The sequence below is a fragment of the Abramis brama genome (genome assembly GCF_963993115.1).
Source record: "Abramis brama genome assembly, chromosome: 10".
NCBI classification, from domain to species: Eukaryota; Metazoa; Chordata; class Actinopteri; order Cypriniformes; family Leuciscidae; genus Abramis; species Abramis brama.
In genome coordinates this window covers 18705498-18730703 of record NC_139972.1, presented here as the reverse complement: position 1 = coordinate 18730703, position 25206 = coordinate 18705498, and the positions used below count along the sequence as shown (strand labels likewise).

The following is a 25206-nucleotide window of genomic DNA, read 5'->3' as shown; positions in this document are numbered from 1 at the left end:
TTATTTTGCTGAAAACATAATGTAACGTTTTAAATTTGTAAAAATACAAAAAACATTCTGTTATGTAACATGACATTTGTTTTAAGTTTGTACAAATACAAAAGCATTATGTAACAACTTTTGTTATAAATTTGCAAAAAAATACAAAAACTGTTAAATAATTCTCTCAAGTAATATAACATAACAACATTTCTTGTTTTAAATTTGTCCAAATACAAACCCTTGTTTATAAAACCTAGATTTCCACACATCCAGCCGCTGCTGTATTTCACATTCAACAGATGCAAAGCAAATGGGGAAAACATTTTTTTCTGAAAAACTACAAAAATATTACAGAATAAATAATGATGAATAAAAATCAGCATCACTATAGTGGCACAGAGTGCCCATAAGGTGCAACAATTTGACTTGAATTTCAACACGTGAATAGAAATTTTTCATATTAATGTATTCAGCAGGCTTCACAGAGAGTTCTGCCTGTTTTGCTTTGGGGTTTAGGTCGGGCCTTTCTCCCTCACCTAGATCCCATACGCGTGTCATTCAGGTTCAAAGGCCTCAGCCTTAAGCACAGCTGTGCTGCTACTGTAGTGGCTCCTGAAGCTCTCATCTGCCACACTCTCTGTACTACAAACACATCATTTATATTTATATTGGAAATTAGAGGAAAACCCCTTTTCCGCTTACCTTTTTTTTGTCCTACAAGTAAATATTTTTCTCTAGTGACTGACTTGAATAACTTACGTAATTTTATACCAGAACCTCAAGGTCCCTGGGGAAACACATGGACTACAGTCAACAACTCGTTTGCCGAAAGATTCCTGTTCTTGACTTACAAGAAGCGAAATCACTTAGACTGTTTACATTATCTGTTTTTACAACAACCATCACTTGATGTCAGATAAAATAAGTTCTGTGAGAATGGAAAGTGACAGCATGCTGTGAACAAACATTTATCAATAATAATGAGAGAAGTCAAAAGCCACATTCCAGTCTCTCACAGCAGATTTGTCTTTTCTTTCTAAGCCAGATGGGAAACTCCATCATTGCATTACATGAGTGAAAGAACATCTTGAGCAGTCGTGATAATGAAACGACTACAGGTTCATCTTGTACCTTCCTTCTATCTTCAGGCCGAACTGTCGGTCTCAGAGCAGCTGTTTGTACAGAAATACAGATAATACAAACTGAACGATATAGACCTCTCACATATTACAAACATGCAAGTTTGCAATCTAGGCAGTGCAAACAGTAAATTAAATTGTACAAGGGTGAATCTCAGGAAACCTGTGAAGAACGTCATATTCCACCCCAAAATAAAAAAAGAAGAAAAAGGTTATATTTTGCTTAAAGAAACATATGAAATATATTTTAAAGCCATTAAGTTTGCATTGTGACATGTTCATGACAATTCAGTACACCCCCCATTCCCCATTAATAATAATAATAATAATATTTTATTTATATATAATTTTTAATGCTAATATATAAAACTGTATTACTGTATTTACTTACTGTATTAACTGTAATTGTATTAATATAAATGTAATTGTCATTTTTACCCTAATGAAGTAAAATAAAGTAATTATAGTTAAGAAGATAACCTCCATGAAAATAGTGATATAATGCAAAAGAATCTTAATGGTCCATGACATATCGTTCACAGACACCCACTAACCCTGGTTTCACCTACATTTGAAATCATCCCTTCAAACATCCTGAAGAAGCATAGATCTTCTTGCCAAACTCCAAACTCCTTCCTGTTTTGCACTCACTGACTCTCTCTCTCTCTCTCTCTCTCTCTCTCTCTCTCTCACACCCCCCCACACACACACACACACACACACACACACACACACAATGACCCCTCCTCCCTTTAGACCATTAGGGATAGACATACCATTTTTTTAAAATACAATAACAGGAGCACAATGACCTTTCCCCATACACAGAGGACAGTATCTGACCCCCCATTTCATCATCCCAAAGCAGCTAAACAACCTCCGCAGCGCTAACCAAACCATGACCTGCGTCACACAGAGACAAGACAAATAACAGCTCCTGAAAACAAATAAAATGTCAGCATTATAAATATTCATCGAGGTGTATTATAGCTGATGTAAAAGTTTAAACTTTCATTACACAAGCCCTCATCTATGACCTAAGCAGTCATTTATAAGATGTGACTATGAATATTTATGCTCGTTGCTCACTTTGGAAGGCGAGTTGCCACTGATTATGAATTATGAAGACATTAAGGAGTGATGCTTAGTCAGTTGAGTACGCACAGTAAACTTGTTTCAAGCTGCATTATTCATTACCTGTGTGATAGTAATATATTCCTCTGACTGCTACTTTAGAAGAAAATCCAAATATAATATCACATCAGCCCCTGCACTAGACAGTTTAGAATCGGGGAAACAAACAGGCAGGCTTCAGGAGCGGGCGCAGCTCACACAGCAGATCCACATCCTGCGAAGAGTCATCGAAGGAGCAAGAGCACAACTACTACCCTTGTACATCACGTTTGTCGATTTCAAGAAGCCATTTGGCTCGATAGACAGACCTATGATGTTCGCAATCCTGCAACACTACGGCATCCCACAAAAGATCGTTGATGCTATCCGAGTCTTGAACGACGGTTCGGCGAGCCAGGTGTACTTGGAGGGCCAGCTCTCAGAGCCATTCGCTGTCACAACTGGAGTATCACAAGGCGACGTTCTAGCTCCGTTCCTATTCATCATAGTAATAGATTACGTCTCCAGGCTATCTGCTGGAAGCTTCGGATACCTTACACATAAAGGTCCTCTGCCCAGGAGTAATACGAGACCGCAACGCGGTACAGCAATAACCAAAGGATCTAGAGCCGAACGCAAGCTTAGCGATTTAGCATTTGCCAACGATATTTCACTCCTGGAAAATGATCTCACCAGGGCACAACAACAGCTCACCCAACTACAACAAAAAGCTGGCACAGTCGGACTAGAATTAAACGAGGAGAAGACTGTCCAAGTGCAAATGAATGCTGCCAGTGACAATGAACCACATCTACTAATCAACGGAAAGGACGTTGTAATCGTCTACGAATTCAAGTATCTTGGATCCTACATCACATCGACGGAGAAAGACGTCAAAAATCGGATCTCTCTTGCATGGGTGGCCTTTACCAAGTTAAAGAAGCTGCTCACCGCTCCACCACCCAAGCCAATGATAGAATTCAGGACTCGGCTCTTTAATGCAACTTGCCTATCTGTGTTGCTTTATGGCTGCAAGACATGGGTTCTAACGAAAGCTCTAGAGGAAGAACTGGATGTGCTTGCGAGAAAGTGCTACCGAACCATGCTGGGAATTAGACAAGCAGACTCCCATATGACAAACGAGGAACTCTACAGACTGACCAAACAACGTCCAGTCAGCGTGACCATCCGCAAGCGACAGCTAGAGTTCGTGGGACACTGTCTTCGCATGGAAGAGAACTAACCAGCCCACATCTACGCCATCTATCACTCAGAAGTCAGTGATAAGAACAAGCGAGGAGCCCCTCGCCTAACCTTCAGACACAAAATCCAGAGGTATATCGATGAGTACAACAAAAGCCAAAAAGCCCGGAATCAAATTGCTCTCCCCGCAGCGAAGAGCAGTCAGTCACTCACCTATGTCGAAAGGGAAGAGGAAACAAAAGTGATCATCAGCATCGCCAAGAATAGAGAATTGTGGAAGCATATTGTCGAACTCCATACCAGGGGACCCGACCAATGATGATGATGATGAATCTATACATTCAAGTATATACATATGACAAATAGAATTAATATTTGCAGTTTCAAGTAACTGAAGATAAATATTCCACTTCATCCAGCTTTCTTTTTGTTCTCTGTGCTCAAAAGTTTCCCTTTACTGTCTGACGGAGTGAGAAACTGCTCCAAACAATTCAGTCTGCGTTAAGGCGACAATTAATCAATATAAATTCTCTGTTAATCCACGTTATTTAATTCTTCCCTTAGTAATTTACTTTGTCTGTTCGCATCCCCCTTCATGTTTGCCGACGGCAGAACAAATGCTTGTAGGAAAGTTTGACTTCAGAACAGTGGGATTGCGGAGCACGATGTGTCAATAATCATTTATGTATTTATTAATTAGAGCAGCATATTGTAGTCAAAGCATAACACTCACTGTTTGGTCGTTGTGTTCATCCGCTGTGGTTGGGGATCATTTTTAGAGCGTGTTGCTGAACACTCTGGTCATTACAGTAATGATATGAATGATTACTTGATAATATGATCTGGGCTTTGTTATGTTGCACTGATGACAAAAGAGAGCCAATGCCAGCACTCACCTCTTTCTCACCGCAGATATTACTGATGATGGAGTTGGATGCCGGGCTGGCAGAGGGGCCCAGGACCGCCACAACCCCCTTGGACATGATCTGGCACACTGTCAATAGGCAAGAGAAAGACCAACTGTTATTTATTACAGACAGAGAGCAGAAGGAAAGCCAGATGCAAGATGCCAAGAGTTCTGCTGCCCCATTTTCATTCAAGGATGAAAGTCTAAAATACCCAGATAAAGTACAAAGAGTCATACCCATTCGTCTCAATGCCAGTTGTCTGGCTGGCGCAGGTGATGTTTAATAGGCACTCATCTAATATTGTATAATGATATAATTGCAATTTATATGTGGCTTGCAAACAGATGTATTCCATTAGAATACACGGCTACTTCGGAACGACCTTCAATAGAGAAATATGTTTTTTGGGTCCAGATGGTGCAGTTACTGCATCTACCAACAGGGGCTAATGGGCCATGCTAATCAGCCAAAACCTGACCCTTTGGTATCCATTCAATCTGTTCTGAAATTACTAGCAAAACTCAAATAATTCCCTTTTAAGGGAGCTTCTTAAAGAGCTCACTATAATCAAAATCTAGCCTATCAGAAGCTTAGCACTCTTATTAATCTGCTCTTTTTCAGTCTCTCACACAAAATTACATTTTATTATTAACTGACCTTTGAGTTAAGTGTGTCCTGAAATTATATTTGCGATTAGGTGCAGGAGGAGGAGTGAGAGATAGATTTGTTTCTGACTCTCCAGCACACGCACAGGGCATCGGTCTGAACTCTAACAGAGTGTCATTTCACATGGGTTTATAATCTCTTTCTGTTTTAATTATGATGGTGTGGGTAGTGTATAAGCTAGATATTGGTGCTCTGACCACTTAAGCAGGGCGTGCTGGGGAAAAAGGAAAGAGGAGGGGTCTATATGGAAAACAATGTTATTACAAAGCACCAGCAGACGGAGAGATTTCTTGAACTCAATCCCATTGTAACCAATGCAAATGAAGACACATGTGGAAACCTCTGCTACTCGTCCCCCCATAATAAACTGCAAGCACATCTCCGCACTGCCCTCAATGGTGATGAGCTGCATTTTTAGGCTCACTACACACTGCTACAGTGAGTGCATTAGTGTTAATTCTGCAGGTCAACTGTTCTCAGTTTGGAAATCAAATGTAGCTGGACAGATGCCCTCATGAATTCATGTCAACCTTGCTGTGTAGTCAGATGCATTGTTATTCCTCTAAATAGGGGTTTCAATTGTTTGTAATAATGAATTACATACAATTAATCTCATGATTTATTGTCATTAATATGATTACTACATGGCTGTAGACATACACATAATATACTTTTTTTTTCTTCCAAAAGGGCATTTTGCAGTGATGCCATAGAAGAACCTTTCAGTGAATATTTATTAATGTACGATAGGGCCACTATCCCTCAGTTTCAATGATAATTAAATTCCAGCAAACAACTCCAAATAACTTACCTTTGTTAAAATGATTTATACATACAGTATACAAACAGTCTGAGATTTTATTTCCACAAATAACATTATCAGCATAATTTTTGGTGAAAAGTTGAATTGAAAATGAACTTGAGCTTCATGAACTCAACAAGTTAGTGTAAAACCTGATGATATGTTCTCCAGCATGATTTAAGAATGATCCAAAGAGCATCTTGAGAACATCTGACCGTCTGTACAAAAAGTCACATGATCAATGTCACAAAGTACAGTATCTTATTTGATTAGTGACCTAGAAAGTCACTATGAAATATTAATAAAATATGAAATATTGGTAATTTTGTTATATAATTTATTTGTTTTTATTGTGTTTTTTCCCCAATATATTTATTTTTAAAATGGGAACTTATCAAAATAAATCCTACGAAGGACATATGATGAAATATCAAATAACAAAGCTTGAGCTTCTCTGGTAATTAAACTCCATTAAACAATGTATTTTTTTTTATTTACTTAGATGTTTTTTTTTTTTTTAATGAACTAAAAGCCCCATCTAGATTTGATTGCATAAATGATGCATTAAGAAGCACTTTCTCCATCATTTACTGATAATCTAGAGGCATTGAGTAAAACGCCATGGATTGTTGTGTCTGGCTATTGAACAAAGACACCTTGGCAAAAGTCCTGGTTGTTCTGAAAAGTCTTTGGAAACAAAATGAGGCATTATGTAACTTAGTTTGTTAACACTGTCATCTTAATCTATTTACAGCCATCTGAGCAACGCACATCTGTTCTATTGTCTTGCATGAACAGATCATAAGGCAAGTAGTTATTAACCCTAGTGTGTACTATGAGTCAGGGGGGTCAGGTGATTCACAGTTATGACTGACTAGAGTTGAATCTTTTGGCATGACCCTCCTGCACGGCTGGTCTGGAAAAGGACAATGAATCCATGTGGATTGAGAAAGCACCATAGATTGTGGTTGGTTTTAGTACGTCTCTGTTCACTTCAGATCACACATATTAGTATGCAGACCACACACAATGTGGGATGTGGGAAGATGCAGGCTTCAGCGATTTCAGATGTGAGTATAGTAGTGCAGGTAGCGGCGGTGTGACATTTCTCCCTTCCTGGGAGTGTCACTGATCCGTTTCTAGTTCAATCCCGCATTCTGCAAGCTATTACAATGCCGAATTAGCAGGTTTGTGCAACCTAAGAGAGAGAGAGAGGGGGGTTTAATGGTGTGGCCTCATACGCCCATGCAGCGAAACCAGAAGTGGCTCTTCATCCTGTCTCAACAGCTCTGATTGTTTAATTTACAGCTCGTCTTCTTCTGAATTTAGTGCCATATAGTTTCATTGAAAGCAATGAACCTCATTCATGTTTAATATCCCTGTGAGTGAGCAACTCTATTTTGTTCTCCCCAACCATATTTGATTCAGGATTCGGAAGGGAAGCATTATTAAATTTAGTGTAAGAAAAACTCAGTGTAAGAAAAGCACACAGAGATTGACTGGCAGCTGTTAAAGTAAAAGCACTACTCGTTTGAAACCCGCTGACTGACGGTTTCAATTTTAAAGGCAGAGTGAAGTTCAAAAGTCTGAGCCGGGATTCAAAATGGAATTTAAACCAGGAAATAAACAGACAGAGTTATGATTTTGTAAAATTTAAAACAAAATGTTTTGTTTTATAATGAATAAAGTATGTTTGAGATTCGGCACAGTTTCTAGGTCACTAATCAAATAAGATATTTTTTTACTTTGATCATGTGACTCATTGATCATCTCAAATCATGTTGGATTATATAATAATCAGGTTTTACAAAAATGTGTGGAATTCATGCAGCTTGCTTGCTGCGGTCAAAAGGAAATTTAGGCAAATTTTCCCCCTAAATTGTTTTGCTGATAATTTAAATAAATAAATGATTATGCAAAAATGTAAAACCAAAATAAATGTTACGAATCAGAATAAATACACTAAAGCAGATAAATACACTAATCAAGTAAGTACATTTGTCAAATAAGCAAGCAATTCAGATTGATAAAGATCAAAATGAATATCAATTCTTATTGGAGTTTAACTGTGTAAATAATATATGTCTGACAAAACCGTCTTCTAATGTGTTAATTTGTTTATGGAGTATCTGGTGGCCTTTGAGAGTGACCTCCCCATAACCAAGGAAACTAAAATTGCTCTAATAAATGCCTGCATAACTATTGACTCAGAAAGCATCATAAGTATGACAGGTTAATTTAATTGATAAAAAAAACAGTATATTAATAAAAAAAAATAAAAAATACATCATCTGCTACCAGCCAAGAACATATGGAGAGATGAAACTGATAGACACACTAATTACGCATGTATATAGGCACTTACAAGACAATTATAAAAGTTACAAAAAAATAGATTTTTCTTTATAAGATATAAAAAGAAAACAATACATCAGAGATGTGCTCAAGTAAATACAAAGCAAAGTTTTGCTCTTTTAGTAAGTATTCAGTGCATGTTTTTTGTAGGAGGAATGCCCTCCAGTTGCGAGGACACAATTATTTCACAATTTGCCTCTACCTGTGAATCATTATAATACCTGCAACCTCTGAATAAAACCCCGCGGTTAAGGGATCATTATTCACGTTGTGAAGCTAAAGGACAGCTGTGAAAGTTAAAGCCAAAGAGCATCGAAAAAATGTTCAAACTAAAGTAAAACAAATGCATGGAATAAGAAAAGGCTGCATCACAGTTCCTAGTATATTTATATTATGCACCTGAATTCAATTGGTTAAAGGGATAGTTCACCCAAAATTGAAAATTCTGTCATAATTTGCTCACCCTCATGAGGATTCAAAACTGAGGGACTTTCTTTCTTCAATGGAACACAAAAGAAGATATTTTGAAGAATGTTGGGGTCCAGACAACACTGGATTCCATTGATACACAGAGGAAAGAAAGTCAAACAGGTTTGAAATGAGGTGAGGGTGAGTAAGTGATGATAGAATTTTCATTTTTGGGTGAACTATCCCTTTAAACTAGATCATGAATGATTAAATTGTCTCCACAATCTGCTTTGGAAGAGAATTTGTAGTATTGTGCTATAACATACGCTTTGTCCAACATATGCTACAACGTGACACACATTCATATCACATGTTTAGCAACGCAGGAGTATGTAGGGTAGGTTCAAGCGGCAACATTCTGATCTGAAAAATGAAGCCTACCCGGAAGTGCGAAAAACTGCAATACATCGAAAATCCGCTAGGGGAAGGTCCCAAAAGGGAGCAAATGTCCATAGCCCCCATGTTAAAATGTCCGTTTTCACAGCATAAATTCATGTTTTTACAGGTTGGTCCCATGGACTTTTATTGTATTTTTCGATAGGTTCCGAGTGCCTGACAACCATGAGGGCTGTGAATTTTTTTCTAACTCGTTAGTTTAGATCGTATTTAGATATAAAATGTATGACAATAAGGGCGTGGTTAACTTTGATTGACAGCTTGATTGACAGCTGACAAGGCAGCGCCACGGAGAATGACAACATAAGAAGCGCCATTTTTTAATACAGTTGATATATAATACTACTGTTTCTGTATCATGAAATGTAGTTTTAAAAGTTTTTCAGGCGAGAATGTAGTTGTTTAAAGCTCAAATCTGTGGTTTATTTATAAAGATTTATGAAAATTGTATCCAGTTGTGAGATCCAGCGATGTCCGGGCGCTCGGCATTCATGTACCCCGCCTGGAACAGCCTTTCCTGGGCTAGTCGTTCTGAGGTTTGCCGCGGACTCTGGTGTCTCTGTAGTGGTTAAACATGAGATATAATTCGTCTTGTGTATATCTAACGGGCGATTATTGGTTTCGTGAATCTATAATTTGTTCCCTGGCCAATCGTTTTGGCTGAGGGGAAATTTTATAACTTTATTAGCTATTTAACTTTACCGTTGTATGGTTAGACTAGAGCGCTGACTTTACTTTGTATGTTTGACTGAATTGTTTGCTTTATTTGTATAGCTTCTTGTAACTTTACCTTTTACTTTTATAATGGCTAATATTGATAAAAGTGAAATTTAACAAAAAGAGACTGGGTTGAGTTTTGTCATTTTAAATTTTAATACAACGAATATGATCTGTAATGTTGTTTACTGCAACATCTGTTGTTTAGTACAAATGCACATATTGCCTGGACCATATTAAAATGTTTCATATTTTTATATTATATTTAAAACGAAAAGAGGCAGGTTTGTGTTTTATATTTAGTTTTTTTTTATAAATAGGCAAACGTTATGTGCAGTGAATATAATCAATACGCATTGCCTGAACCACATTTGTGTGGTTATAATGTTTAAGATTTCTTTAAATGAAAACGAAAAGAGTTAGTATGGTGTTTTATAACATATTTCGTTGCCTAAAATATACACAGAGATAACCGGAGTAGCAGAGCAAGCTGAGTGACGCGCGCTGCGTCAGAAGGTGGGTGGGGGTTAGGATTTCCCAAGATTTTTCAAGATGGCGCTGCCCATACCCCCCATAAACGGCTTCAAACCCGTTCTTCAGAAAGTCTATGGGTGACGTCACAGACGCTTTGTCCATATTTTTTACAGTCTATGGGTAGGTTTAAAGTTTTTATTCACACGCTTTTCTGAGCATGTACACCTGAAGCACACACACACTAACAGCCTGTCACACAGCATGCAAGTACTGAAGTTCTCTTTCGCATCTTATTGCGCTTGCGCTGCCAGATACACACAAGGTTTGCATAAACAGTAATTTATATCTTAAGCAGTGGCGGTTCTACATTGAATTACACCCTGGGCGAGACCCCCTTCGAGCGCCCCCTTCAATTTTTATTTATTTCCCCAGAAAACAAGGCTTAATATCTTATGTCATTTTACTACTTTAGTAAAATAACGTTATGCATCTTTATTTAAGAAATGTTTGATATTTGGACTGGAAACAAGACAAAAATACTAAGTAAGAAAAGCATTTTTTTGCAGTGTAATAACTGAACTTGTAACAGTTTTGTTGCAAAGCACAATATTATGGTGAAATTAGATCTCGTGTTTGAGTTAAAACCGAATTATTGTTAAGCATAGCAAGAATCATAGCAAAAAGGCTAACAAATAAGAGTTATACCCACCAATTAATATTGCCCCTTCATTCATGACATGGATACCGTAATCATACAGAGAAAACATAGTTGCATACCTTTATCTTTCGCTCGTTTCTAAATTGGGCACCTGATGGCTTTGACCTTTCTTGTCCATCTCTTATTTGGCACTCGACATCGACAATCAACAGATTTCCCCTGATCCCCCCCATACCAACTGTCACTCACGACGAGTCACGACCAGAAGTCAAGACTAAACCAATTCACCTTGGTGGTGGTGACCAAGTAATCGTTTTGTATTACCTATTTTTATTAGCCATTCAGACAATTCAGAAAAACAAAAATGTGCAGGAAATATAGAAGCCTGTATTTATATGAAATGTGCGTTATTTGGAAGAAAGTCGAGGTGTGACTGACTTAGATAACTATATGGATACCCCGTTCCCCCCCCCCTTGTCCGTTCCATTGAGACCCAGTGGTGAACTGTCATCCGCGCCCGCGCCTCCGCGCCCCCTCCCCTTTCCCCTTCTCAAACAAACAGCTTCTGTGCACGACATCTTCTCAGCAAGCAGGGGCGCCTGCAGCTGCAGGGGGTGCAAATTTGCCAATTCCCCACAACAGTGAAATGATAGATAATAGAAAACCGCTTCGCGGCGCAGATTTTTTATTTATTTATTTTTTCTGCTCGTGCCGGCGGCGCCGCCCCCCCAAAAATGCCGCCCCCCCAAAAATGCCGCCCCGGGCGATTGCCGGTTCGCCCGTGCCAAAAACCGCTACTGATCTTAAGTGAATGTAAATAGTTCAGATGCGTGTCAGTATATTAGCACAATTTTTTTTTTCAGGCAAGATCATGATCTTTTAAGGATTTTAAAGGAGAAGTTCACTTTCAAAAAAACTTTTGCTGATAATTTACTCACCCCCATGTCATCCAAGATGTCCATGTCTTTCTTTCTTCAGTCGCAAAGAAATTAAGGTTTTTGATGAAAACATTCCAGGATTTCCCCCCATGTAATGGATTCTATTGGGACCCAAACGGTAGAAGGTCCAAATGACAGTTTAAGTGCAGCTTCAAAGGGCTTTAAACGATACCAGATGATGAATAAGGGTCTTATCTAGCGAAACGATCGGTCATTTCCAAAATAAATAAAAAAGTTTAAGTTTTATAAGCACAAATGTTCGCCTTGCTCTGTTCTGTGATGCGCGTTCGTGACGTCACGTAATACGCAATTACGTTGAAAAGGTCACGCTTGAAAAATTTCTGTCCTGAAGAAAATGTTCTTTTTGGCTTTTTAATATTAAAACACCCAGGATACGCACACGAAATGGGCATTTTAAACGATAAACTGACACAAATACATTTGAAAATGTGTATATGGTCCTCCTTCTGCACATTTGTAAACACGTCAAGCGTGACCTTTTCAACGTAATTGCGTATTACGTGACGTCACGAACGCGCATCACAGAACAGAGCAAGGCGAGCGTTTGTGCTTATAAAACTTAAACTTTTTTATTTATTTTGGAAATGACCGATCGTTTCGCTAGATAAGACCCTTATTCATCGTCTGGTATCGTTTAAAGCCCTTTGAAGCTGCACTTAAACTGTCATTTGGACCTTCTACCGTTTGGGTCCCAATAGAATCCATTACATGGGGGGAAATCCTGGAATGTTTTCATCAAAAACCTTAATTTCTTTGCGACTGAAGAAAGAAAGACATGGACATCTTGGATGACATGGGGGTGAGTAAATTATCAGCAAAAGTTTTTTTGAAAGTGAACTTCTCCTTTAAGACTATTTTGCAAGTCACTGAGCAATACAGCCAAACTATTTCCCCTATTTTAAAAATGACAACTACAAGGTTATAAAATAAAAACTAAAAACAATGACAGACCATTTACCAAAGTTAGGCCAATCTTATTTCACTTACTTTATTTTTATTATTTTATTTTTTGTTATAAAAAATAAGAACAAAAATGCAAATGACAAAAATACAATATAAAGTACAATTAAAATAAACAGTGCTTTAATTTTTCAGCTACAGTAGGTGTATTTAATAGTAGCATTCAAGAAATTGAATAGATGTAAAAATAAAACACATAGACCTCACTTGTATGAATTAAATATACAATGATTCTTATTAAAGCTACTAAAGTTATTCAGTCAATTCAGTCATTAATGACACAGACGGCAGCAGGTTTATTAGGCAGTGTACTGACACACATGCATATCATATTATATTTTTGCCATATCGCCCACCCCTATTTCCCACTATTCATACTTTATTCTGGGTTAGTGAGATTTGACACTGTACAGTTGTAAACCTGGGTTAATGTTCTTATTTGCATATTTATGAGGTTAACTGCATTGATCGGACAAATACAGCATGCAACTTGTTTTATAACTGCCTGTTCATCTATAGAAATGCAAGGGTGCAAACTTTTATGTTTATGTCTCAAAAAAGCACCATTTAATATATTATTTAATTGAATATATACTGTAATATAAATATATATTAAAATATATATAAAAACAAATTAAATAAAACTATTCAATAAAATATATTAAAATATAATACATTTCTTTAGATGTAATGTATGAAAATTACACTGAATGTAAAACCTCTGAAATGTTATAATATATATGAATACTCACTAGTTTCTCCTGTCTCGTATTCACTGTCTCGGAGCAGCTCAAAGATGTCCACCTCCAGTTTGCCTGTGGTGGAGCGGTTGCTGGAACGGTTGATGCTTTCTTTCGCCAGAGTGATGGCCAATCGCTCCCCACGGCTACACTCCATTGGGTCATCAAGAATGGCAGCTGGGAAATAGTTCAAGGAGACAGAGAAAGACCCAGAAAGTGAGAAAAGCAGATATTCTGACAATCAGAATTATGACAAAAGAGATTAAGAAATCCTCAAGAAGCAACAGAAATCATTCAACACAATGAGGAATCATGGGAATGTAGAAACAAGAGTGTCTGGGTCGTCTTGTGCGCATATTAAAAGCGCATTCTTTGCTTCGCTTACAGTAGACGAGATCAATGCTGTTCTTTGACAGGTTTGTTGTGAGACCGACACAAGTGCTCCATATATTTTGCTTGCGTAGCATATAGAATGACTCTATCAGAATGTTGCAAAGTAAAGAGACAATATCCTATGAATTCACTATGTTTATAGTCACTAGGGCTATTATTGTAAGTACGCCCACTTTCGTGAAGACATACCATGTTCAATCTGCTTTGAATTTGACTAGTCCATGGTGATTTGACTTAAAGTTTAGCAACACTATATGCCACAGCCAGAATCTGACGCTCAGATATTAAAATCTACAGTATGTAAAGCAAATACCATTTAGATTTTTATCACCGTAATATTTGACGCGAGTAAAGCCTAATGATGTCTGACACCTGTTCAATAATAGAAGTCCTGCTTTTTATACAAAACTGCAGAAAGAAAGCTTTATGCAAGCCCCTGACATCACATCAACACAACTATAGGTGAACGTCTGTCCCTTTTGATGAATGTCAACCTATTTTGAAACTATCCTAGCCAACACATAATTAGCTCTTCAGTGACTCTGATTTTGTGACATGACTGAACTGTGCAAGATTTTTTTTAATGCCAGTTGTCAAACCCTGACAACAACAGTATGTTAGAAGAGATCATGCTAAATATTCCAGTGGAAGTAAGCACAAACCTCTTCTTAGACTTTGATTCTTTGACTGTACAATCATAAAGAAACCCAAAACAAATTTCATAATGCATAAATGAAACATCTGTGATTCAGAATGCTTTAATGATTTAATTCAAACAAGACCGAATCAGCCGTGAGAGTCTTCCTATTAAAAAAGGGCATTATAAATAACAATCCACTTAAGACTGCCATAAATATCAAGATGTTTGTTTAGAGATGGTAAATGGAGATCCGCAGTATGTTGTAAATGAGATTAAACGTATTCGCTTGCGGCAGAGCAGTGATGGCAGTTAAGACACACACTGCAATTTTAATGTGCTTTTGGGTAAAAAGCAATTAAATTACTATATACAGGGGTCCAATTTAAGCTAATGCATTCTGCGAGGAGAAAACATAGATTTTTGTCTTTCCCACAAACTCACAGTGGCTATTAAAAAAACAAAACAAAGTATTTATCAATTAATGCACTGTTACCTTAGGGGCAAAGCCACATTCATTACAGATGTTTTCCCATCCGTAATACCTGTCATGGTGAATGTCCACGGGAAATGCATAACTAGAGCATACATTCATTTGCATTAAAATATTCATCCTCCACAAAAATGATTGCAATTTCAGTACTGGCTGCCCATACAGAAGACTGTCCATCTCCAACACTAAGCTAAATCATCTTCCCACACCCCCTCTTCTCTGTCGCAGCCAATAGCAAAAGGCTGTTTCCCACAGCACAAGTGGAGAAAGCTCAAACTGGCCAATTCTCCCAGCATTTACCCCTAAATCTCACAACAAAGAGCACCAAATGGAAACACTGGCCCGCACTGAGCCCTGAGGTTCTGTTCTTGTCCCCAATCCGCGGTCACAAATGTAGATGTCAAAGCAAGAAACTGGTATTGCCAGAGCTAAATGGAATCCTAGCGCAGGGTAAAAATATCAGAGAGGGAGATCTGTTGCGGGGCAATGACATTTTAAAGGCACTGCGGTATGAGACTCGGAGCAGTGTGGAGGTCCGCTGCAGCCGAGGTTCTATTCAATCTTCCAGTCTTGGCTCAGCTGCTGACCCTTTTAGAGGAATCGATGGTGAGCAGCAGCGCGTGCCGGGACATGAAACGCATTGTGTAATGTACATGGATACCAGGGCTGATGGTTATGGTATGACCAGCACTGTCCTTGCCTTAGCGCATCTTGATACTATCCAGAAATGCATGTGCAGCAATATGTGTTTAAATTCAATTGTATGTGTAAATGTATATTTTTTTATATGACCTTTTTGGAGGTAAGTAAAGACAGAGGAATCTGACAAGTTGCAGGTCAGACTCAAACCTGTTTTTCCTATATGAGCACCACAACTCTGAAATAGCAGAAGCTTTTGGGCTTTTTGGCCTTTGACTGATAGGTAAATGAAGATAGACAGTAAACTGCAATGTAAAAGATTATGAAATTAATTAAGGCGCAGACCAGACTGAAATCTTTAACTCAAAACATGAGCACCTCAGCTAAATGACATATGCTTCTGGACTTTTATTTGAAATTGCAACGTTAAAGATTGGAAAACTGGATATGACTGGATATGGCCAATTCAAACCTGTAGCTACAAAAAGCACCCCAGTTCCTAAAAGACAGAAACTTTTGTGTGTTTTGACCTTTATTTGATAGGTAAATGAAGCAAGACAGAAAATGGAGATTGGACAATTGCATTTACAGTAGCGCAGGCTGGATTCAAACCTCACATAAACACCACAGCTCTTAAATGCCATTAGCTTTAAGAGTTTTCAGGCCTTTATTTCATAGGTAAATGACGCGAGACCATTTGATTTGACACAGGTCAAATTAATGTGTACTCTGTCTCTTACAGTTAGATTCTCTTACACTATATTTCTTCTACCTACCTATTAACTTGTGTAGCTCACAAACCACTACGTATCCTGCAGGCTATAGAAACACTAAAACAAACCATTAGATGTTACAATACATGGGGGTTTATAGTATGTCCCAAAGGCCCGTTCAACACTACATTGCCACCATAATAAAACTACTAAACTCTCAAAATCACCTTGTGCTGCTGCTCTCATGGGACCGTTGGCTAACAGTGGGCTAAACAGACCAGCCATGGAGGATGGAGGAACTCATCACTCAAATGGGTTGTCCACTGTTCAAGTGCCTATTAAATAAGCTCCATCACACACTTAATCAACCAGATTGACTGAATGCAAATAAAATGGACTATTGCATCACCTTTAAGCGCACTAACTGCCATTTAATATGCTTTTCCCTTTAAAACGCTAGATCCAAATGAGGCTTGAAGAGCATCAAAGCAGCAGTCTTGATTGTGACATTTATACAGCTATTATACAAGACTGATTATCATTAAATAAACTGTCAACATTAATGACATTACAGCACACTCATTAACTTTTACTAAACATAAAAATGCTAGATGTTGTACACTATGTGGATATAGGAGGTATTGCTAGTATATGCTGGATTTTACAGTTTTTCTCGATTGCTTAAACACATTTCTTGAAACTATGCCTCGTATTCTCAAAACTGTAAACACAAATCCATAACGCCTCACCCAATTCCCCAAACATCCTATTTTCATGTCGAAATGAAGCTCTACACTCAAAACCATTCACTCTTGCTGAAAAACCAAACTTTGCCCTCAGACAGGACACACAAGCCCTAAAAATCACACACACTACAACATAGTCTAACACACTGGTGCAATAAATTCAAAACAACATTTCCAAAACTGGTAAGTTATGTTGCTTGTGGTTCTCCCCTCACAAACCTTTTCACATGATGAACACAAAAGATACAACCAATGGATACATTGGCACATTTTTATTCATTCATGTACTACACAGTACAACACACACACAACAAAACAAAACAAAACAAACATTTTTCCCTGTTTTTTATTCTCTCCTCTAAATTGTTTTTTATATTTACTTACAGTAAAATGTGTGTAACCATCATATGACAGTAAAAGAGCACACACAAACCGTATTCTAATATGGAATTGTATTGGAATGGTAAAGAGTGTTGGAACGTGACAGGAGGGTCTCCACTCAAGGAGACAATATGATGAACACGTCTTAGAATGTTCCACATATTGTTGAAATACCATCATTTGCCTAGAAAGATAACATTCTGAGAGGCAAGACTATAAAGGAGAAAGGATGCCCTCCCTTCACTGTCACACTCTGCAGCCACTCTGTGTGACTGTACGACTGCTGGCCTTTTCTTGCAAGAAAATACACCTCATCAAAGACTATTGGAAATGTTTGTCTTTTATTCAGTGATAGAATCTTGTTTGCCACCACACCTCCCTGAAGGTTCTCGAGGCGACGGTAAACCGACTCAAATTTGGCCTTACTCGTAGCCCAGCCTCCCTCATAGTCATACCATTGATAAAGATGGGCAACTAGAGTGGCTTGAATTTCATCTGAGACTGCTTGTCTTCTTGCCCTTGCCCTTCATCCTCATCCTCCTCCTTATCCCTCCTCGATCTCTTCCTTCATGTCTTTCTGGATCCATTGTTCCAAAACTCAAATGATGGAACTTACAGAAGTCATCAACTTATGTAGTGAAGTGGTACTCTAAATAAGAAACTAAAACAACCAGTAGGTGGTGGTAAATGTCTAAATGATTTGTTCATTCAGGAATAGCTCTCTTTATGAATGGGTTAAATCATTGGTTCACCCCATTGATTCTCAAAATGCCTATTCATTCAGATATAAAACTCAGAGATGCACAATAGTTCTGCTCTGGCTTTACATGTTATATTTTCGTTGGCAAACACAGAAAATATTGTGTCTAAATCATAACACAATTTTAACTTCTTATAATATAAAACAATATCACATTTACACTCGTGCTTGTCGGGAAAAAACAGCACTCGTGAGATACTGTGCTCGTTACTTGTGTGATATTGCTTAACTATAGACCTATTATATGCTATAAATGAGAGACAAAAACTCATACAGGGGCATTTTTACCATGACATATTGAATCTTAGGGGAATTCTATATGCTACATAATGCAGTCAATTGTTGCTCTGCTTGATGAACCAATCAACTGTATGAAATGACATTACAAATCAATTAAATTAACACAGACAGCCCTGGAATCCACGTATCAGATTTGATCTACTCAGATCTGCTCTTCACTTCATTCCACAAAGAGGATCTAACTACAGCAAAAGTAAAGACCAGGGAGATAAAGCACTTCAGAGGCCAACATCACGGTTTTACAGAGGGATCTGCACTGTCAAATGATGAATAGTGAGTCTTAAAATGCTTTCGAAGGTTGTTTGATTTTATTATTGACTGGCCTTTTACCCTTGTCACTGATGAGAATAAACTAGATATTAGTATTCCACCTCTCCGTTCCTTTACATGAAAGATCAGCAGGATATTTTTAAATCTGATTTAAATTCAGTTTAATATTAAGCTGGGACAAAAGTGATTTTAATGTTATCAATAATGTTTAATGGTCCGCATTCCTCTCCATCTGGAAAGGCGGATTGTTTGTATAAAAATAGGCTGATGAAGGCCTCGTTCACATGTTATTCTGTATGGATCTTCTCTGCACTGAGGGTTTTTAAATGGATATATCATCTATTTTTGAATGGGAATGATCTGTCACGTAAATCAACTTTTAATTACGGGTTCTAATTAAATTTTTATTTTCGCCAAAGCAAGTCTCATCTAATTTCAGCAATGACGCTAATTAGCGAAGCTCCTGGGCAAGCCGTTGACGACAGAATCCATCGCTGAAGGGCGTAAGGTCCCAGTAAATCAAAACGCTGATTGCTTTATGGACCTCACAGTCACTTGTCTTTTTGTGTGTGTGGAAAAAAAAGTAATTTTTACACCTTTTAAGGACTTTGTGTTGTCAAATTGGCAAGCGAATAAGATAAATTACATGTGGCAAATGAGTAATTAAAATGAATTGTTTTCAAACACTACATGATTTAGAGCAAAGAGTGGCCAATAAACTACTGACACTGCAAACAGCACTCAAAAAAGAGCAAGTGTTAAAATGGTTCCGACATTTCCATTACATTTCCATTTCCAATCTTTATTTAAAAAAAAGTGTGAAATTATTTGCATGTATGTGATTAAATCAAATGCATATGTTCACATTTTTAATTAAAACAGGCATTAAAAATGTCATGTAAATGTCATGAATGGTAAGGTAATCATTGAAGAAATCAGAGACGCTAATGCATGCTAATTTTATTAGCAGAACATGTATCCTAAAAACACAGTTATATATTTTCACACTTTTTGCATAAGTTGACACTTACAGCTTGATAGGGAATAACTCACAACTAAAATATTCTGTGATATTAATTTAGACTTTTTTCATATATTTTCTTCACATATATTTCTTCACACTCAAGTATGCATTTTACTGACATTCCTGTTTATTTGGTAACCAAGTACACTAATAATGGATATACATCCTTAATAAGTTGTAAAAATGTATATAAATCACTTTCACATAATACTGAAATGTTTAGATTAGCATATTAAATATATCAGTTTTTCCTGATAAAACAAGAATAAGTTTGTTTTAATAAAATCAACCCCTGGCACATAAAAGTGCTTGTAGTAAAATAAAATTCCAATTGCTCAATATTTAGGTCTTGATTTAAATGTTCTTTCTTTAAATAATTATTTCACTCAAATGTATAAAAGTGCAGAATCTATTTCAATGTTCACTTAAGCTAAATGTGGAAAAACTGGGCTGTCGTGTGCAGTCTGCATTATTTAACATTTGCTGGGACACAGACTCGCAGTTACAGGCATTAGACTTTATACTGACACCCTGGCTCTAACATTTCAGCTGTGAAAGAATCTGCAATTCATGGTTTTAAGTTTTATGTGGCTATTTCTGTAGAGCATGGCATACACTAGAGCTTTTTCAGATAAATGATAAATGAGCAGGAAAAGGGTAAGAAAGTTTCTCTCTCATTGATCATGACCGGGTGATCTATGTGTCTGAGTGTGTTTGTGCTTTCATTGGAATCTGCATTTAGCTGTAATTGTGTGTGTGTGTGTGTGTGTGTGTGTGTGTTTACTAAGGGAGGCCATTAGAGACAGGGGAATAATGATGGTATTAATGGCACCAATTGCTCATCCAGCCTGCCATTGGAGTGCAGCCCTTGGGATGCGTGTGCAGGGATAATTGTTTACATCTTCAGTTGCCTGTTTTTATCCCTTTATCACTATAGAGGATAAGGAGAGGCACACAATGCCCAGGATCTGCCTCTGCTCCATCCAGTGACACTTTGTCCCACCTTTCTACCTGCTACAGGAAACAGTGAATTCTGTATTTAAAAAGTCACATATAAGTATGATCAAATTTAATGTAAACAATGGCATGTAGACTTACTTTTTAAAGTAAAACCAATTAAGTTAACATTGCTTTAAAGTCACCATGAAATTAAAATATAATATATATTTTTTTTTTAATGGAATATTGCAGTATTTATTATACATGATTTATCTGTGCACATCAGTATTTTTTTTTTTACAATTCATGTGCCTTCGTAATCTTTAATCAAAATAACTTCCCTTCTTTTCTCTTCTTTGATGACGTGTTTCCTGATGAGAGGGAGGGACAACCTGTCCAATAGCAAACCACAACCATCCAATGATCCAATCAATTCCCGATGGACAAAATTAAGTCCTGCCTTACTTTTTTTGTTGTGTTCAAGAAGATAAACAAATACATAACAAATACATTGTTGGATCAGTTTTAACAGGTCGGTGTCTGTTGGCATATGTTGGAGCTTGTTTTCTCCAACTAAACATGTTGAATCAGTGTTTGTCGGGTCGTTGAATGTCTGAGAAGTGACGTACTGTAATCTGGTAACTGTCTGCGTAGGTCGGCGTCTTTCGGTGCAGTATGAATCAGCCTTTAGGAAAAAAAAGGTTCAATGGGGTTCTATATAGAACCATGTTTTCTTGACTTTATGCCAAAAAGATTCTATTGTATAAGGAAAAATTTCTTAAATGATTGCATAATACTTTCATGTTTAACAGGTTATTTATTTTCTTTTGTGATTACGAGCTGTTTAAATCATACAATTGAATTAGAATAAAAAATAAACAAAATTAATAAAAAAAAACAATAAAAGTATCCCATAACCGAACCCCTAAAAGGTTCTATATATGAAGCGCCTGTCAGAACCCATTAAGGTTCTATATAGAACAGAGAGTGCATGATTATTAGAAATAATACATTAGATTAAGTGCTCTTTGAGTTTGACTTTATTGACCTATAATTAAAATTTTTTTTTTTTTTTTCTTAAGGTCTAACTTGAATTCCAATTTAAAGGGGTTATTAAAGCTACTAACATTATCCAGAAAAAAAAGAAGAAAAAAAAGATTATTCAGAATAGTGGTCAATCAATAAGGGTTTTTGGCAAGAAGTGGATTTGAGTGTGTTCTAAAGTTAAAAATATTTGCAGATTTTTTTATAAAAAAAAGATCACCATCTTGCTCCAACCAAAGTGACTTGAACGCACCTGACGCTGTATCTATGACTTCCCAACTCCCCAGGAGGACCTGATAGTGTAAAAAGAGATAGTGACCATATGATAGTGTAGAAAGTATTATTTTTTGTTTTGTTTGTGCTTTTCTATATGTACAGTACCTATACATATCCTTTACTAACACAATCACTTCTCCAACCTCTTTTTATTAATACTTGTCTTCATTCCCACCTGTGTTTTTCTGAATAACACGAATCACAATAATTAAAGATTGTTCCCTTACTTGGTCATGACGTTCCCTCCTGCGATGAAGTGTACAAAACATGTCAGGCAATAGCAGCATGCCCAGACTAACGATGAAGACTAACGCTCTCTCTCATTTTCTGCTCTCTGTCCTTATCTTGCCTACAGTAAACCGAAGGCTAAGCATACAAATCCCTGTTACATTGCACGGAAAGTGCACTCCATATAGAGCATTATCAAAGCTAAGCACCAAATCGTCCCCCCTCATCTTTTTTTTCACATGGCAAGTGTGATGGAGAATTGCAGTGGACTAAATTTGATTGGTTGCACATCCACTAAAGATCAGGTTTTAGTAATAGCCTCTCTGGAGTTTACGCCTGACCTATGGATTTGTTATTTTGCCTGCACACATTTTGCCGTAACATCACCAAAAACAAGCACACACATTACCATGTAGACCTTTTTCTAGCGTTTAATGCAGAATCACACCTACCCCCACACTCTCACGGCTCCAGAGACTCCAGCTGATGATTCCAGACCCGTGTAAAACAACAGACAAAATCGGATGCCAACAGAGCAAACAATACCTGACTGTACACTGTGCGAGAAGGGTGTTTATAGTGGAAATGCCGTGCTTATGTTTCATTTCACACATAGATGGGAGAAGGCCAGAGCCACAAAAAAGCGAGGCAATGTGATGCAGGGATGACAGGAAAACTGCATGAGGACTCAAAAGTGATGTAGGGCTATTAACGTAAAAGCGCACGGGCCATTGAGCTCAGACAGAGACTGTAGAGTGTTGACTGATGAGCCTGTAGACTAGACGGCAATTTTGTGTAGGGTTAAAATGGCATTTTAGTGGCCCGGTGGTGATCCTGGTGCCCTAGGTGAGAAAACAGCCTCAATGAATCCTAATTACATGTTGTGGCATGAAGCTGGCATGTACTGTGGTGTGACCTGCAGTACTCCTTAAAAAATATTTTTTAAAAGAAAGAAAAAAAGGTAAAATACAGTGAAATATTATATTATGGATAATAAGAAATGTTTCTTGAGCAGCAAATCAATATATCAGAATGAATTCTGAAGGATCATGTGACATTGAAGACTGGAGTAATGATGCTGAAAATTCAGCTGTCATCACATGAATTAATTACACATTAAAATATATTAACATTGAAAACAGTTTAAACATTTAAAATCAGAACTGCCTTAATACTTCATGGCATATATTCAACAAAGTGCTGGAAACATTCCTCAGAGATTTTGGTCCATCTTAACATGATAGTATCACACAGTTGCTGCAATTTTTTTGACTACAGTACATATCCGTGATGTGAATCTTCCGTTCCACCACATCACAAAAGTTCCCTATTAGACTGAGATCTGGTGACTGTGGAAGCCATTTGAGTATAGTGAACTCATTGTCAGGAAACCAGTTTGAGATGATTTGAGCTTTGTGACATGGCATGATATCCTGCTAGAAGTAGCCATCAGGAGATGGATACAGTGTGGTCATAAAGGGATGGACATAGTCAGTAACACTACTCAGGTAGGCTTTGGTGTTCAAACGATGCTCAATTGGTGCTAAGTGGCCCAAAGTGTGCCAAGAATATCTCACACACCATTAAACCACCACCACCAGCCTGAACCGTTGATACAAGGAAGGATGGATCCATACTTTTATGCTGTTTACGCCAAATTCTGAACCTACCATCTGAATGTCACAGCAGAAATCGAGACTCATCAGACCAGTCACTGTTTTTCCAATCTTATATTGTCCAATTTTGGTGAGCCTGTGTTAATTGTAGCCTCAGTTTGACAGGAGTGGCACCGATGTGGTCTTCTGCTGCTGTCGCCCATCTGCTTCAATGTGCGATGTGTTGTGCATTAAGAGATACTCTTCTGAATACCTCAGTTATAACAAGTGGTTATAAGTTACTATTGCCTTTCTTTCAGCTCGAATCGGTCTGGCCATTCTCCTCTGAACTCTGGCATCAACAAGGTATTTTTGCCCACAGAACCTGGAGGTGCTGTGCCTGAAAATCCCTGTAGATCAGCAGTTTCTGAAATACTCAGACCAGCTCGTCTGGCACAAACAACAATGCCACATTCAAAGTCACTTAACTGCTCAGTTTGAACTTCAGATTGTCTTGACCATGTCTACATGCCTTAATGCATTTTGTTGCTGTTATGTTATTGGCTGATTAGTTATTTGCATAAACAAGTAGTTGAACAGGTCTACCTAAAAAAGTGGCTGGTGAGTGTATGTGTGTATGTATGTATGTATGTATATTAGGGGTGTAACGATACACGTATTTGTATTGAACCATTCGGTACGAGGCTTTCGGTTCGGTACTCATTACAAACCGAACAATTCGTTGGACCATTTTTCCTGCCGACCAAATTTTTGTTAGCAGTTGTTAGCAGTCGCATTGGCGCAACCACTACAAATGAAAGCAGAACGAAACTGCACTAATCATTTGTGATTAACGGACTGTTTATGACGAAAACCTACAGGCCTTGGAGGGGTGCTTTGGGTCGCCACGCCAGGTGAAGGCGCTCTGGGGACACAGTTGCATCGCCACAGAACGCTGGGGGGACCCCAGTGTACCCTTTGGCCGCGGCCTCATCGAGGGCAGAGAAGGTGGAAGAGGCCGCTGAACGGTCGCGAGAAGTCAAAGGCGAAGGGTTCCACACAAGCCCCATGCTCGCAGCTGCCCGGGAAAACATGGCAGTCAGTTCTGGATCAGACTCGGGCAATGCTGGCACCCCCAAAGGAGGCAGCACAGCCGAGTCTTCATCTCCAGATGACTCAAGCCCACCTTGTGATGCGGCGATAGACATGACATCATCTGCTGGGGCGC

The 25206-nt window shown here is 37.9% G+C and overlaps 1 protein-coding gene across 2 annotated transcripts in view; it reads right to left on the bottom strand.

The window, feature by feature from the left end:
• The window catches only part of grik4 (glutamate receptor, ionotropic, kainate 4), a 397525-nt gene that overhangs the window by 139447 nt on the left and 232872 nt on the right, over positions 1 to 25206 (bottom strand). For both annotated transcript variants that reach the window (XM_084125539.1, XM_084125538.1), the window contains exons 4-5: positions 13553 to 13717; positions 4334 to 4431 (exon numbers count right to left, since the gene is read on the bottom strand). In XM_084125539.1, coding sequence (XP_083981665.1) covers positions 4334 to 4431; positions 13553 to 13717 — 263 coding nt within the window. The remainder of the gene's footprint in view (positions 1 to 4333; positions 4432 to 13552; positions 13718 to 25206) is intronic.